The sequence below is a fragment of the Mytilus galloprovincialis genome, chromosome 11, assembly GCF_965363235.1.
Source record: "Mytilus galloprovincialis chromosome 11, xbMytGall1.hap1.1, whole genome shotgun sequence".
NCBI classification, from domain to species: Eukaryota; Metazoa; Mollusca; class Bivalvia; order Mytilida; family Mytilidae; genus Mytilus; species Mytilus galloprovincialis.
The window spans coordinates 44,801,027-44,815,502 of NC_134848.1; the positions used below are offsets into that span (position 1 = coordinate 44,801,027).

The 14,476-nt window shown below is 32.5% G+C and overlaps 1 protein-coding gene across 1 annotated transcript; it reads left to right on the top strand.

The window, feature by feature from the left end:
- Nucleotides 1-678: 678 nt before the first annotated feature.
- LOC143052242 (beta-1,3-glucan-binding protein-like) lies at nucleotides 679-13,962 on the top strand. Its single transcript, XM_076225232.1, has 10 exons — nucleotides 679-838; nucleotides 2,397-2,506; nucleotides 6,988-7,062; nucleotides 7,514-7,580; nucleotides 9,281-9,448; nucleotides 9,802-9,879; nucleotides 10,613-10,727; nucleotides 11,640-11,711; nucleotides 12,416-12,542; nucleotides 13,635-13,962. Exons 1-10 carry the CDS (start codon nucleotides 715-717, stop codon nucleotides 13,830-13,832), a joined length of 1,134 nt encoding a protein of 377 aa, XP_076081347.1. The 5' UTR covers nucleotides 679-714; the 3' UTR covers nucleotides 13,833-13,962.
- Nucleotides 13,963-14,476: the final 514 nt, after the last annotated feature.

The following is a 14,476-nucleotide window of genomic DNA, read 5'->3' on the forward strand; positions in this document are numbered from 1 at the left end:
TAACCATTATGGTCAGCTTTGTAATTTTCGTGTGGTATTATATGTTTTCCAGTGGCGGATCCAGGGGGAGGGTTTCGGGGGAACTCCCTTTTTTGGACGATCAATGCATTTGAATGGGGACATAAAGTTGGAACCTCCTTTTAAAATTGGCTGGACCCGCTCCTGCTTTCTACTAAGAATGATATATGAACTGACCATACACCAATTTAATGGGAAGCAATATCGATAAGGTAGTGATGTGTCGATGTGCAGCAGATAATAGATGAGGGTCTGCAAGGGGATCCTTTAATTATGTATTTTTTTTTTTATAATTTAAGCCGTTATTCTCTATTCTCTATTGAGTTTGTTCATTATTCTTCATTCTTTATATTTTAGCACCCCGTTATTATCTAAACAAATTTTGCCTATTTTTCTTTATTCTTTTCTTTATATTTTTGTCCTCTATTCTGCGCTTTTAATTAATCAAATATTCTCTATTCTGTAAACCCAGTCCACACCCTCATAAATCTGCTCTAAATTGTGGATACCTGCGAATCTGAATATGGTAATATACATTTTTGTACCAATGATCACTAGTTGGGTCAATGACTTATTGAAACATAATGTGTACTTTAGTCAGTACATTGCCTTCTTATCAGGATATCGTCTCATTTCGTCAATTGGCATAATCTTATAAATAAGACGTCTAACTTACTTGAGGAATATAGGTTAAAAATGTTTAGTTTTCTCAATGTGTTTTGTCTTTTGGCTGTAAGTTTTCCTACCGATGGTTCATTTGAAAGCGTTCAACACAAAAGGGAAACGACGGATCAAAAAAGCAGTCGAACATTAATTAAAGGTATACTAAAACAGTATAGGTGTTGGAAAAATGCATAAATGTTTAATAATTGACCACTTTCGAGTTATAAATATGTCCTTCACCGGAAAAGTTCGTCTATTTATGCGCGCTATACAATATCATTTTCCAGATAGAAGGAATTGGCAGTATCCTGCACTATGAAAATACATCAAGCGTATTCATAATCATCATTATCAGAGCACTCGAAAGTGGTATATTATAAGATTGAGACAAAAAGAAAAAAAACATATTATGTTTCCATTAAAGTCTTATTATTGTCCTTTTGATATGTTTGGGCAAAATAAAAATAAAGTTTTAAAACTCGCATTTGAGCGTGATTAATTTCCGTCATCGTTCAATTGCCTGTCATCCCGCTCGACCACTATTTTACTTAATATTGTTTTAAAATTGTTATTGTCTTGAACATGCCTGATATATTTGCAACTGGACGTAAAGCAAATAACCATCAATCAATCAATCAATCAATCATATCAGCGCATGTGTATTTTTTTTACGATCCGTGTTGTTTCTACCCCTAAACAACTACATTGTTTGATCAATTGGGTTTCACCTATTCCAAATTCTTCTATTATTTTATGTAAAACACATTTTTTGAGAATATTGTCAAAAACTAATTTGAGGTCCGATTTTGAGAAAAATTTAACTCACAAATGTTTACAGTTCTTTTTATGGTTTTCTGAAATATATTTACGTTATTTCAGTACAGAGATATCAATATTTGTATACAAATATAGAATAAGGTGTAATATTTCCTATATGAGATTATACATTTTTTCCTGCAGAATTTGTATGTGTCTTTTACAAACACCTGTTTTAACAATATTAATAACAAAATTATTTTCGTTAATTATACAAGAAAAAGCGAACATCTCAACTGTATTTGATATTAAAAAAAATCATTCTGTTTGGACAAGAAATATCTTAAGTATACGTTTTATTTATTTAGGAATGTGTTTTATATAACAAAAAAAAAATGAAATCTCCGAAAGGTGAAACACTCGTAACCCGAGACTGTACATGAGCAAGTCTTTTCAATAACGTGTTACCCACGTGTGACCTCTTACCCCCTTTTTTACAACATACTCATTGATATATTGTTTAGTTTGTTGATAATCCAATGTTTTACAAATAAGAAACTTTCCATCTTTATCGTTGTAAAACTAAATGATAAGTTCTGAACAATATCAATAATTTGTATGTTTTTTAACACACATGAATTATTTATAAAAAAAAAGATTAAATAAATATTATTTCATGCAACTGTTGTCTGCTCTTTGGTCGGATTGTTGTCTCTTTGACACGTTATTCATATCCATTCTTGATTTTATATGTTGTTATCATGATGAACCGTTTGTTTTATAAAAACACATTTCTTTTTCTTACATTATTCAAATGACTTATTAATTATATTCTGTTTTCACAATCTATAATGTTTATATTAACACGAATAAGGTTCGGATACTAGCAATTGTTTTTGTTCATTTTTAATTAATTATTTAATTTTAGAAGATGCCCATTATTTTTTTTTTCAATTCAGAAGCTATTTTACCACCAAAGACTATTAGATCTGTGACGGCATTTAGAGATGACTTTAACAGTTGGAATCCCAACAACTATCACGTGGCTTGCACTGCTTGGGGAGGAGGGGTAAGATAATTTTGCTTACTACAATTACATATAAATAGATATATGAGGTATGCGCGCCAATGAGACAACTCTTCAGCCAAGTTTAGATGTATAAAACAAAGTACGGCCTTCAACACAATAAAATTGAGAATGGAAATGGGGAATATGCCAAAGAGACAACAACCCGACCATAGAAAAAAAAAAAACAACAGCAGAAGGTCACCAACAGGTCTTCAATGTAGCGAGAAATTCCCGCACCCGGAGGCGTCCTTCAACTGGCCCCTAAACAAATATATACTAGTTCAGTGATAATGAACGCCATACTAATTTCCAAATTGTACACAAGAAACTAAAATTAAAATAATACAAGACTAACAAAGGCCAGAGGCTCCTGACTTGGGACAGGCGCAAAAATGCGGCGGGGTTAAACATGTTTGTGAGATCTCAACACTCCCCCTATACCTCTAGCCAATGTAGAAAAGTAAACGCATAACAATACGCACATTAAAATTCAGTTCAAGAGAAGTCCGAGTCTGATGTCAGAAGATGTAACCAAAGAAAATAAACAAAATGACAATAATACATAAATAACAACAGACTACTAGCAGTTAACTGACATGCCAGCTCCAGATTTCAATTAAACTGACTGAAAGATTATGATTTCATCATATGAACATCAGGCACAATCCTTCCCGTTAGGGGTTTAGTATCATACCATCATAACACATATGAGAAGAACATAACCCATGTCATGCCAACAACTGGTTTTTGAATAAATGTGTTTAGTTCCGATGCAAGGACCCTATAAGTGAATCAATATTAATGCCAAAATGTGCAATCTTTAATGACCTGACAACAGTATCGTAACTATATCCCTTCTTAATAAGTCTATTCAAAGGTTTTTGAGGTGAATACTGACACCTTTGTGCTTTATAACGAATATTTCCATAAAAAATTGGATGTGAAATACCTGAACGTATAAGAAGTCTGCATGTTGAGCTATATTTACGAATGATGTCCTTATACCGATGATATAATTTAGTAAATGTTTTGACTAGTTTGTGATATCGAAAACCTTGGTGTAATAATTTTTCAGTAATACATAAATTTCTCTAGTGAAAATCTAAAACATTGTTACATACACGAGCGAATCGTACAAGTTGAGATATATAAACACCGTAAGATGGTGACAAGGGAACGTCACCATCTAAAAATGAATAATTAACGATAGGAAATGAAAAATCATCTCTTTTATCATAAATTTTAGTATTCAGCTTTCCGTTAGTGATACAGATATCAAGATCGAGGAAAGGGCAGTGGTCATTGTTAGTATTAGCTTTATTTAAAGTAAGTTCAACAGGATAAATTTCTTTAATATACATACTGAAGTCGTCATTATTGAGAGCCAAAATATCATCCAAATATCTAAAAGTATTATTAAATTTGTTTATCAGATGTTGTTTCGATGGGTCTTTGCTTATTTTTGTCATAAATTGTAACTCATAGCAATACAAAAACAGGTCCGCAATAAGTGGTGCACAGTTAGTCCCCATTGGAATTCCGATAATCTGACGATATACGGAATCCCCAAAGCGAACAAAAATGTTATCTAGTAAAAATTCAAGGGCATATATAGTATCAAAGCATGTCCAATTGACATAGTTTTTTTTGTTTATTGCTACTAAACAATGACCTAAAAGAGTTTGAACATATATATTCACATTCTGACTTTTTAAATGCCCATTTAATTAGGTGTGTGAATTTTTTCTTAATGAGAATATGAGGCAATGCTGTATACAGGGTAGAAAAATCAAAACTTTGAACAGATTTAAAATCACCAATATAAGCATGCAATTTATCAAGTACTTCCAACGAGTTCTTGACAATCCAAAAGTAATTAATTCCACTATTTTCGAAGGCCTTATTTGAACAATTTATTATCAGGTTTTTAATTGTACCAAGTGTGCTGGTAAGAAGAATAGACAATTTAGTAGTGGAACAATGGCTTGAAGACGAAATAAATCTATATTTGTAAGGTGTTTTGTGTAGCTTCGGAAGCCAGTACATAGTTGAAACTTTCATTGTATTTGGCTCTGCTTGTAAAGCGGTAGCTAAAAGTTTATGTTTGTTACAGATGTCGTTTTCTGAAAATGGAGTCAGTTGGAATGTTGGTGAATTGGTGATTTCTTTTTTCAGAACCTCAAATGTAAAATTTACGTCAAACAATAATAATATTATTAGCAGCTTTATCGGTCGGGACAAAAACAAATTTCTTGGCTAGTTCTTTTAGTTTATGTTTGATACGAGAAATAGGTTTTTTGTGGTTATTGTTAATAGTAAAATGTTCTTTAAAATGTTGAATACGTATATCAACTATCTTCATTACTGAATTTAAAAAAAGAGTCCAAAGATTTTTTGTCAGCTTTTTTCCCGTTTTATCCATTTCATACAGTAAGTATGGAGTGAGTCGTTGATGATATTACGACACTCATTCCAATTAATAATTGACGGGGGACGATATTTAGGTCCTTTACTGAGGAATGATTTTTAACTCACGGTCTTGAACGATGTTAAGATCTCCTGTTATAACATGGGAAATGGGTCCATAAATATATTCGGAGGTACTACAATTACACGAAGTAGGTGTATTTTCACTGATATCAACATCTTTACACAGTTGACTATAATTAAACACAAATTTCCGGGTAGATTTCTTGTAAAGATAACAAATAATAGGTAGCTCAGTATTGTCAAAATATGCAGGAATTTGTTCTTTAACAGAATGGTCGTTAAATATACCGGCAATATTTACAAAATCAAAATCTTTAATTTTTTAATAAAATGTTTTTTATGATCTTCAGGGCGATCAATTTTGGGAAATAGTTTAGAATAACAATATGCCATAATAATTTGAACAATTTCATACTTAGGACTGCTATATGAAACAATGCCTTTAATCACATCAAAAAGCAAGCATCATAGGGCCCAAAATGACTGGTGTAAAAAAATTCAAACGGGAGAACCAACGTTTTAATAACCAGTGTCTCATTTATATCAAAAACGATAAAGGAGAAACACTTATGGACCACACCAACAAGCCACACAAACCGTACAACAACAGGTCCCTGTATTAGGACAGGTGTAAACACATGCAGCAGGTTTGACATGGTAGTATTGTACGATTGCTTTTGTGGAAGGAAAGAGATGGGTTAAATAATACTAGAGATTAACGTCCAGCGACAAATAGCACATGCATATTCATACGAGAGATTACAGCCAGCGACAAATATTACATGCATATGCAGACGAGTGCTTAACATCTAGCGATAAATATCACTTGCATATTCAGACGAGTGTTTAACGTCCAGTGACAAATATCACTTGTATATTCAGACGAGTGCTTTACGTCCAGCGACAAATATCACATGCATTTTTAGACGATTGTCTAACGTCCAGCGACAATTATTACAATCATATTCACACAACATGTCACTTGGATTAGAATATATATATCGATTCTACGCAAGTAACGCAACCATATGCCGTGTCGTAATTTAAGTGTAATAGCTCTCAAGTCATATCTTAAAATTTTGACACTTTATTCTGACTCCTAGTTTACCTGTCTTTGCTCTCACTCGTATTGATTCATAACAGAAGAAGACAGTAACTCTGTTGAGGACTCTTGTATTGATCAAGCCTGAAAAAAGGCAAGAATTCTAGCTAGCGCGGTACTTTAGAGTCAGTTCGCTTTGTAAAATAAACAAAGTTAACAAACGGAAATTCGAGTTTTTGATGAATCGTGGAAATGAAAACAAATCGCATTTGAATTATAATTTCAGGATACTTGTATATAAGTTTTGTTTATGTTATACCTTTTTAGAATGAATGAACTGCAGAGGGAAGATATTAACAATAATTGCAAAAATAAATTGAAAATGTTAAAAAAAAGAAGGGTTATTTTAAAAGTGTACATTTTAATAGACGATAATCGTTAAAATTAATTTTGAATGCGTACAATCGAACAAAATGATTAACTTTTAATTACCATATAATCACAGTTGATAATTAAAAAATAAATAGAAATCATGTATGAGTGCCTTTGAGACAACTATCCATTCAATTTACAATGCGTAAAAAGTAAACAATATTTATATTTTTTTCGTTCGAACAAAATCTTGTTTAATATCAATGTTTGGGGAGATACAAGGAAGATGAGAATGAATGTATTTGAAAGTTATGCTATTAAATGTGGTTTTCAATAACCAAATAAATGGGGTTTGTTCATTGTTAAAGGTCGAAGGTTGAATTTATCTGTCATTGGGTCTGTTGTGGAGGGTTGACGCATTGACAATAATACCACATCTTCTTTTATTTAAACTGTAATAATAATAAAGGTCTGGAGCGTATCAAGCCATTTTTAAAAGAGGTTCCAAACTAGGATCAAGGACCCTTTGAGATCCTTCGCTGACGTTATATGTAATAATTGTTTTTGTTTCTTTCAGAATAACGAGTTACAGGTTTATACTCCGGGACAATCAAATCTATTCACAAAGAATGGTCACTTGTACATCAAACCCGTAAGTGTACAGTAAAATTGTTACACGTACACAGATATGATTGGTTAAAGTCAGTGAAAGCGAATTCGCGAAAAAAACACCCCTATCAAATAAATAGTATGTCCGTTAGTCTTTACAAAACAATATACACAACACTTATATTTAGCACATCCCACTATATCATAAACGGTATACAATAAAGAGCAATTAGTAACCCTATCTGTATTTTATATCGCTAATACGTAAATTTATATAATCAGTTCAACAAGTCGAAGTTGTATACTTCAAAATGATACCAAATAGGTAGAAGATATATATGTACTGTGTGATTTTATTAATATCAGCAAACACATTGTACGTCAGATTTATTTATAAATAATAAAAGTTCATTTCGATAATAAGACTGTTAAATTTACAATGTTAAAAGAAATGAATTTCATCTTCATTGTTCGGACTTTTATCTATTTATCAGACGTTGACAGTAAATCATCCAGATTTTGACGAAGTGAAGCTGTACCACGGACAAATGGATCTAAATGGTAGGTTCTTTTTTAGCTGTATATAATCCGTTTTGTGTATCCATTTTTTTCTCCAAGAGTTTTGCCTTCGTGTTCATAAACTTTGTTTCTTATCTCTGAATTGTTTAAGGGTTGTATCATCTGGCCTCACGGTCATAAAATTTCGAGTACGATTTTTGTACTCGTACTCCAAAATAAACCAATCAACATGTTGTATTTCATGTTTACGCTGATTTCACTTTTTTGATGCTCAGTTTACTTCTGCTGTCAACAAAAGACAACACATTGTCCTTTAAACACATGTTTGTTGGTACTTGCAAATGTATTTATGGTAGATGCTTGCTTTTACAGTAACTATTAAAAATGACCAAATTAAAATTTCCCCGATTTTCAAATTATCAATAGTTTTTTTGTTTCTAAATGAAAAAAAAACAATTGCTGAATTTAAGCTATTAAGCATACACCAATGTGGTTAACTTATTTATATGTTGTTACAAAAAGTTCAACGTTGTCTTTCTTAAGGATGTACACCTCTGAGGAGCCAAAAATTTCTAGAATTAAACTTTTTTTCTTAACCTAATTTTTGGGTTTAAAAGACTGTAACATAATAATTGGTTAAGAAAAAAATCATATGGTGGTCCACTTTTTTTTTTGGCTATGGACCTTTGAAAATGCCCAATTTTGATGATTTTCCCATTGTTCATTGATTTTTACCTATTGTTGGGCTATTATCGTGAAAAAAAATCACAGTTCCACAATTAAACTTTTTTCATACTTTCTATAAAGATGGAGTGAACCAATTTGAATAAATTTTACTTAAAAAACTATAGGTAGGTGTTAATATAAGAAAGTTTTTATCATATTTTGACGCTTTTTTGTGTAAAATTTACCATGCTGTCAATTTTGTATTTTTGTGATTTTTCTCAGTTTTAAGAACAAAATGCATATTATTTCTACTTTTTTGTTATAAATGATTGAAAAAATACATATCTAAGAAATTTGAAAAGACCAAAATGATATGGGATGTACATGTTTCTTGTAAAATCATTTTTTGTATCCCTAACCCATTTTCTCAAAATTTTGGCTAAAAAAACTGACTTGATTGATTTTAAAATTTGAAAACTGGATTACTCATAAACCATTCATTGTTAATACACAATTTTTTCACAGAGTTATGTATAATATTTTTAAAATTCATTAATATTTTCCACTTGTATCACATGTTTTGGAAATAATTCAAGAACGAGATTTCAACGAGACTGAACGAGACTGAAAAGTCAGAAGAAAACATCCTTAAGTCAGGAGCCTGTTGTCCAATGGTTGCCGTTTGTTGAAGTGGCTCATAAGTGATTCTCGTTTTCTATATAGATTAGACCTTTGGTTTTCTTTATCTAAACCATTTTATTCTAGTTAGTTTGGGACCCTTTATAACTATATAAAACTTGTTAGGCTCAGTCTTTAGTTTTATTTGTTCTGTTTTGTGTACAGGTGTTTGTCTTGTAGTGGTTTTTTTATGCCATAGTATTGATGTTCATTTTTGACTTAAGAGTTTTGATATCCCATTGGTATGCTGTTCGGTGTGAGCTAAGACTTAAATGCTCCGTGGTGAAGGTCGTACTTTTAACTTTAATTGTTTACTTTTTACACATTATGACTTGGATGGAAAGCTACACATGTAACTCTTTCGCACTCACACCAAATCTTTTTTTTTATTTGCTAAGGACTATGGGGGTATTGTACACAGGGGAGTAACAGCGGATGTAACAAACATGGCGGCCAGGATATTCTACCACCAGTAATGTCAGGATATATAACTACTAAAGCGGCCATCAAATACGGACGAATGAACATCAGGGCAAAGCTTCCAAAAGCAGATTGGACATGGCCAGGTAAATAAATTAGGCGTAATGTTTCAAATTTACAAAGCACATTTTGAAATGCAAATTACAATTAGAACCGTAGTTTCTATTAAATTTGATACTATTCTAAAGAGCACGATTGGCATTTATTGAAAATGTGAAACAAAAATATGTATGAACTTTGACCTATAATTGTTAACTTTTTACACATTGTGACTTTGATCGAAAATAGTCCCATTGGCACTGATCATTTTTTTTTATAATTTATATGTAAGTGTTTTTGTTGTTGTAAATATTTTTGTTGTTGTAAATATTGTTAGGACATCATATGGGAATGGAACAAAATAATTATGAAATTACAATTAGTATCATCAAAATTGTAGCAATATGGACGTTACCACGTAATAATACGTATGGTGGCTGGCCTCAGTCTGGTGCTATGGATATCATGGAATCGAGAGGTAACTTTTGATTAAGATACATTTGAGTTCGTCTTTTACATACAGTTACATGTGACTTTCTCGATTGTGTCAGGAGTAAACACATTAACTACACCACGTTTAAAAAAACAAGATTGAAAATCCACTATCATATGTAAATCTTAAAGGGCATCTGGCCAGCAGCCACGATATCTCCCACTATATGCTAGACAATATAAATGGGTTTCCAAATGTGGTTTTCAAGAGATCGACAATTTGTATCTTATTTTCCGGCATTTCTGATATCATTCTATCATTCTCTATTCGAAATTTTATTCGACATGTTTTCCTCTTGTCAATGTATTTCGCCCATTGTTTCCTACTCTGTAAACCCTATTCCTACCAACATTCACGTATGCTAAACAAACCTATGAAATAGAATGTTAAAATAAGTCGACCTCAAGCGATCGGAACTCTTAATCCCCTTATATAGATATAGGAAGATGTGTTGTGAGTGCCAATGAGATAACTCTCCATCCAAATAACAATTTATAAAAGTAAACCATTATAGGTCAATGTACGGCCTTCAACACGGAGCCTTGGCTCACACCGAACAACAAGCTATAAAGGGCCCCAAAATTACTAGTGTAAAACCATTCAAACGGGAAAACCAACGGTCTAATCTATATAAAAAAAAAAAACGAGAAACGAGAAATTATACCTTAATATCAGACATGTCTGTTCTTTTTCTTGTCATTTTTGTTTATACGTACAGGTAACGCCGTTGCAATGGGTGGCGGCGTTAATCATGGAGTTAATGAAGTAATGTCAAAACTAGATTGGGGTCCATCTGGAGATACAAGTCAATTTTACAAAACGCAGGTATTCAAGTAAGTAAATAATTTAAGTACAAAAACACGGCTCTTGGAAAAAACTGTAAAACAAATTTCGGAATGTGTATACCAGTATCTGAACGAATGATATGATTGACATTTTTTGAATTTTAATTTAGAAGACTATCTCTGTGTGTGCTTGTAATTGTCTCTTTAGTGCTTGTCAAGCAGTCGTACCTTTAAATGATGTTGACTCGACATGCGTAAATGCGGATTTGTGAACAAGGCTGTAAAATGATATGAAATGTTGTAATGTTACACATTATTGTCCATAAGACAACTTTCCGTCACAGTAACAATGAAGCAGATGTAAGCTATTATAAGCAAGCATACGGCATTCAACAATGAGAAAAGATCAATACCGTATAGTACATATGCATTGAGAGAAACTACAATTTAGTTTAGAAGTGCAGGGTTACTTGCGTTCAATATCGTAGCGGCTACATAGGGCTACGTAGATTTATGACTATTGAACGTGTAGCTAGCCTAGCTGCTACATACATATTGATAGCAACTAGGCTAGCTACTCGTTCAGTAGACGGAATAATGTAGCACTACGTAGCCTCTACGATATTAAACGCAATCCTGGAAGTTGAGACATCGATTATATACATGTGTACGTATTTTAACTATTGCACGGATCGAATAAGGTTTACAATTTATAATCCAAGGTATACAATTCGAGTACTCATACGATATACGGTGTGACACAGATCGAATTAGCATTTACATCGGTAAAACGAACTTGTGAATCTTATTTCAAAAGTAGAAATAAAGTGTATATAGACCTTTTTGACCGAATTGTTTTTTTTTAATAATACTGCAATAGACATATTGTCGTCTTAACAGAAAAAACAAAAAAACAAGATTATTCATTGTCTAAACGAAAAGAAGTTTTTTAAATTTCAGACGAAAATCTAGTGGTGACTGGCATGATGATTTCCATGTATATACTTTAGAGTGGACAGCTGACCATTTGTAGTTAGTATTTTACATTTGTACAACGCAAATCAGCAGAAGCAAACGATGCAATTACAATTGTACATAGCTTTATAGTTATTCCACGGAATCTTTATAGATTTACATATCTAAAAAGTAAAATCACAAAAAAAAACTCCGATAAAAAGTCAAAACGGTAAGGCCGTTAGTTTTCTCGTTTGAATTGTTTTACATTGTCTTATCGGGGCCTATTATAGCTGACTATGCGGTATGGGCTTTGCTCATTGTTGAAGGCCGTACGGTGACCTATAGTTGTTAATGTCTGTGTCATTTTGGTCTTTTGTGGATAGTTGTCTCATTGGCAATCATACCACATCTTCTTTTTTATAAGTCCCTAATCAAATGACAAAACAAAGAGCTCAAACACATCAAACAAGTGGATAACAACTGTCTGCCATGACTTGGTACAGACAAAATAGTAGCAGTTAGATCATGCGAAGATCGGGCTTATTGCATATTAGACCTACATGTATGTGTTAAGATACATGTAGTATGAATCCACAGTCAAATCTTTTTTTTCAATTTAATTAAAAAAATGACTTTCAAAGAACGTATAGTGTGAATAAAGGTTGTTTTTTACCTCGAGAAGCTGCATTACGAAAGGCTTGCATACAACTTTTCGTTTACAGGAAACCAATCTAATCATTAATTGTATAACTGTATTAATGTTTTCTTATCCTTTTTAGTACCTATGTTGACAATGAAATTATTTTGAGGACTGACACACCTAGTAATAGTTATTGGTCATATGGAGGTTTCTCGGGGGACAACATCTGGAAACATGGCGGCAAAGATGCTCCATTCGATCAATACGTAAGTTTGGTTTGAGTTGTTCTTATATGTCAGGCATTTTCCGAATTTTTCTATATAGATATAGGAAGATGTGGTTTGAATGCCAATGATACAACTCTCCATCCAAGTTACAATTTATATAAGTGAACCATCATAGGTGTCTCTTCAAATTGCCAAAAAAAAAAAAACAAAGAAAGAATACATTTTGTATGCATACGCCATTTTCGTGTATAGAAAACAAAACGAACAATCATAACAGTTAGACAGCGAATCAAAGTTGAAATCCATTGAAAACTAAAACATTAAACCAATAAGACTTTAGAAATCTAGAAAAATTCAGGTTTGCAAATATTTAAATACATGTTATTAACAGTAACATTTGCCGTTAATGGGCGACAACCCTGTTATTTCTTGGTGACAAAACTTCCACCACTATCAGTATCGGTCCAGGGGTTGTACGATCCCTCAAAATATACTAGGCTTATGGTTTGGTACGTAATATAGATTTTTGGCTACATACTACTGTTTAGAAGCACCGAATGAAAACAATTCCTAGTTGAAGGAAAAATCAACTATACGACAGGCAAACGTAATAGAATGAAATTCAAAACAGTGTAGCTGTGGCCATTGATTGACACATTAAAATCATCCATTGACTGGGACAATTTACGTGAACGTTTGTCTGTAACGACCACTGTTCACGACGTACCTACGATAGACATTTAAACTGTGGGGTCACCAAAGGTTTCTTAACGCCTTTAATTATAAAATAATTCGAAAAATTAATCAGGAATAACCTTTGTGTTTTGATTTATAATTGATATAAATCAAAATATCGTGTTATTTCTGATTAATTTTTCGAATTACTTTATTTCGGTGTTGAGAACCTTTGGTGACCCATAGTTTAAGTGTCTTTAAAAAGTACATAGTGAGCATTGGTCGTTACATACAAACGTTCACCTAACTTGTCCCAGTCAATGGATGATTTTAATGTGTCAATCAATGGCCACAGCTACACTGTTTTGAATTTCATTCTAGTTATGACTTTATACAGTAGGACATTATTTCTGATCAGAAAAAGTGCGTTTTAATAGATATTATTTTATTTCTTAGTTTCAGCTAGTACTTAATGTTGCTGTGGGAGGCAATTGGTTTAAAAACGATTATCAGTATGCTTATACACGTCCATGGACAGACTCGTCTCGCCATGCAAAGAGAGATTTTTGGGAGCACCGAAACCAATGGCAAAATTCATGGCAAGGTGATAATGCTGCAATGATTGTTGATTACGTTGAAATGATCCAATATTAATATACATGGAAGAGTTCATGTGTTAATTGTAAAATATATCGTTCTTTTTTGTAATTTGAACTGTTTTTACTCTTCATAAAGTGTGTCTTTAGTTGATAAATCTTTGTTGTAATAAATCTCAGTCGTTCGGTTTTCGTTTTTGCATGATTTTACCTTTTGTTAGACTGAAAACCTGTATAGCCTGCTATATAGTACGGGTTACGCTAATTGTTAAAGGCCGCACGGTGACCGTTATTGTTCACATCTTCGATTTTGGGCTGAATGGATCGTTACTTATCTTGTTCATTATTGCACCACATCATCTTTTCTTTTATATTAAAGACAATTGATGCTAACATGTAGAAATCGACACCTAGTGGGTAATTTACTAAAAACTGAACAGGCCGAAATGCAGCACGCCCAAGGGTGCAGATTTTTTTTTTGCTGTACCGAAAGCCAATTGATGGCTTTAGGTTGTTTTCCGGTCTTTGGTCGGATTGTTGTTGTCTCTTGTACACATTCTTCATTTCTATTCTCAATTTTATAACATGTAAACACATAAAATCATGAGAAAAAAATTGTATAATTTATGCTTGTGATAATCAATACCAATATTGGATTGGCTCTTTCATTATCATAATACATCTTTCTTATTTTATTTTAAA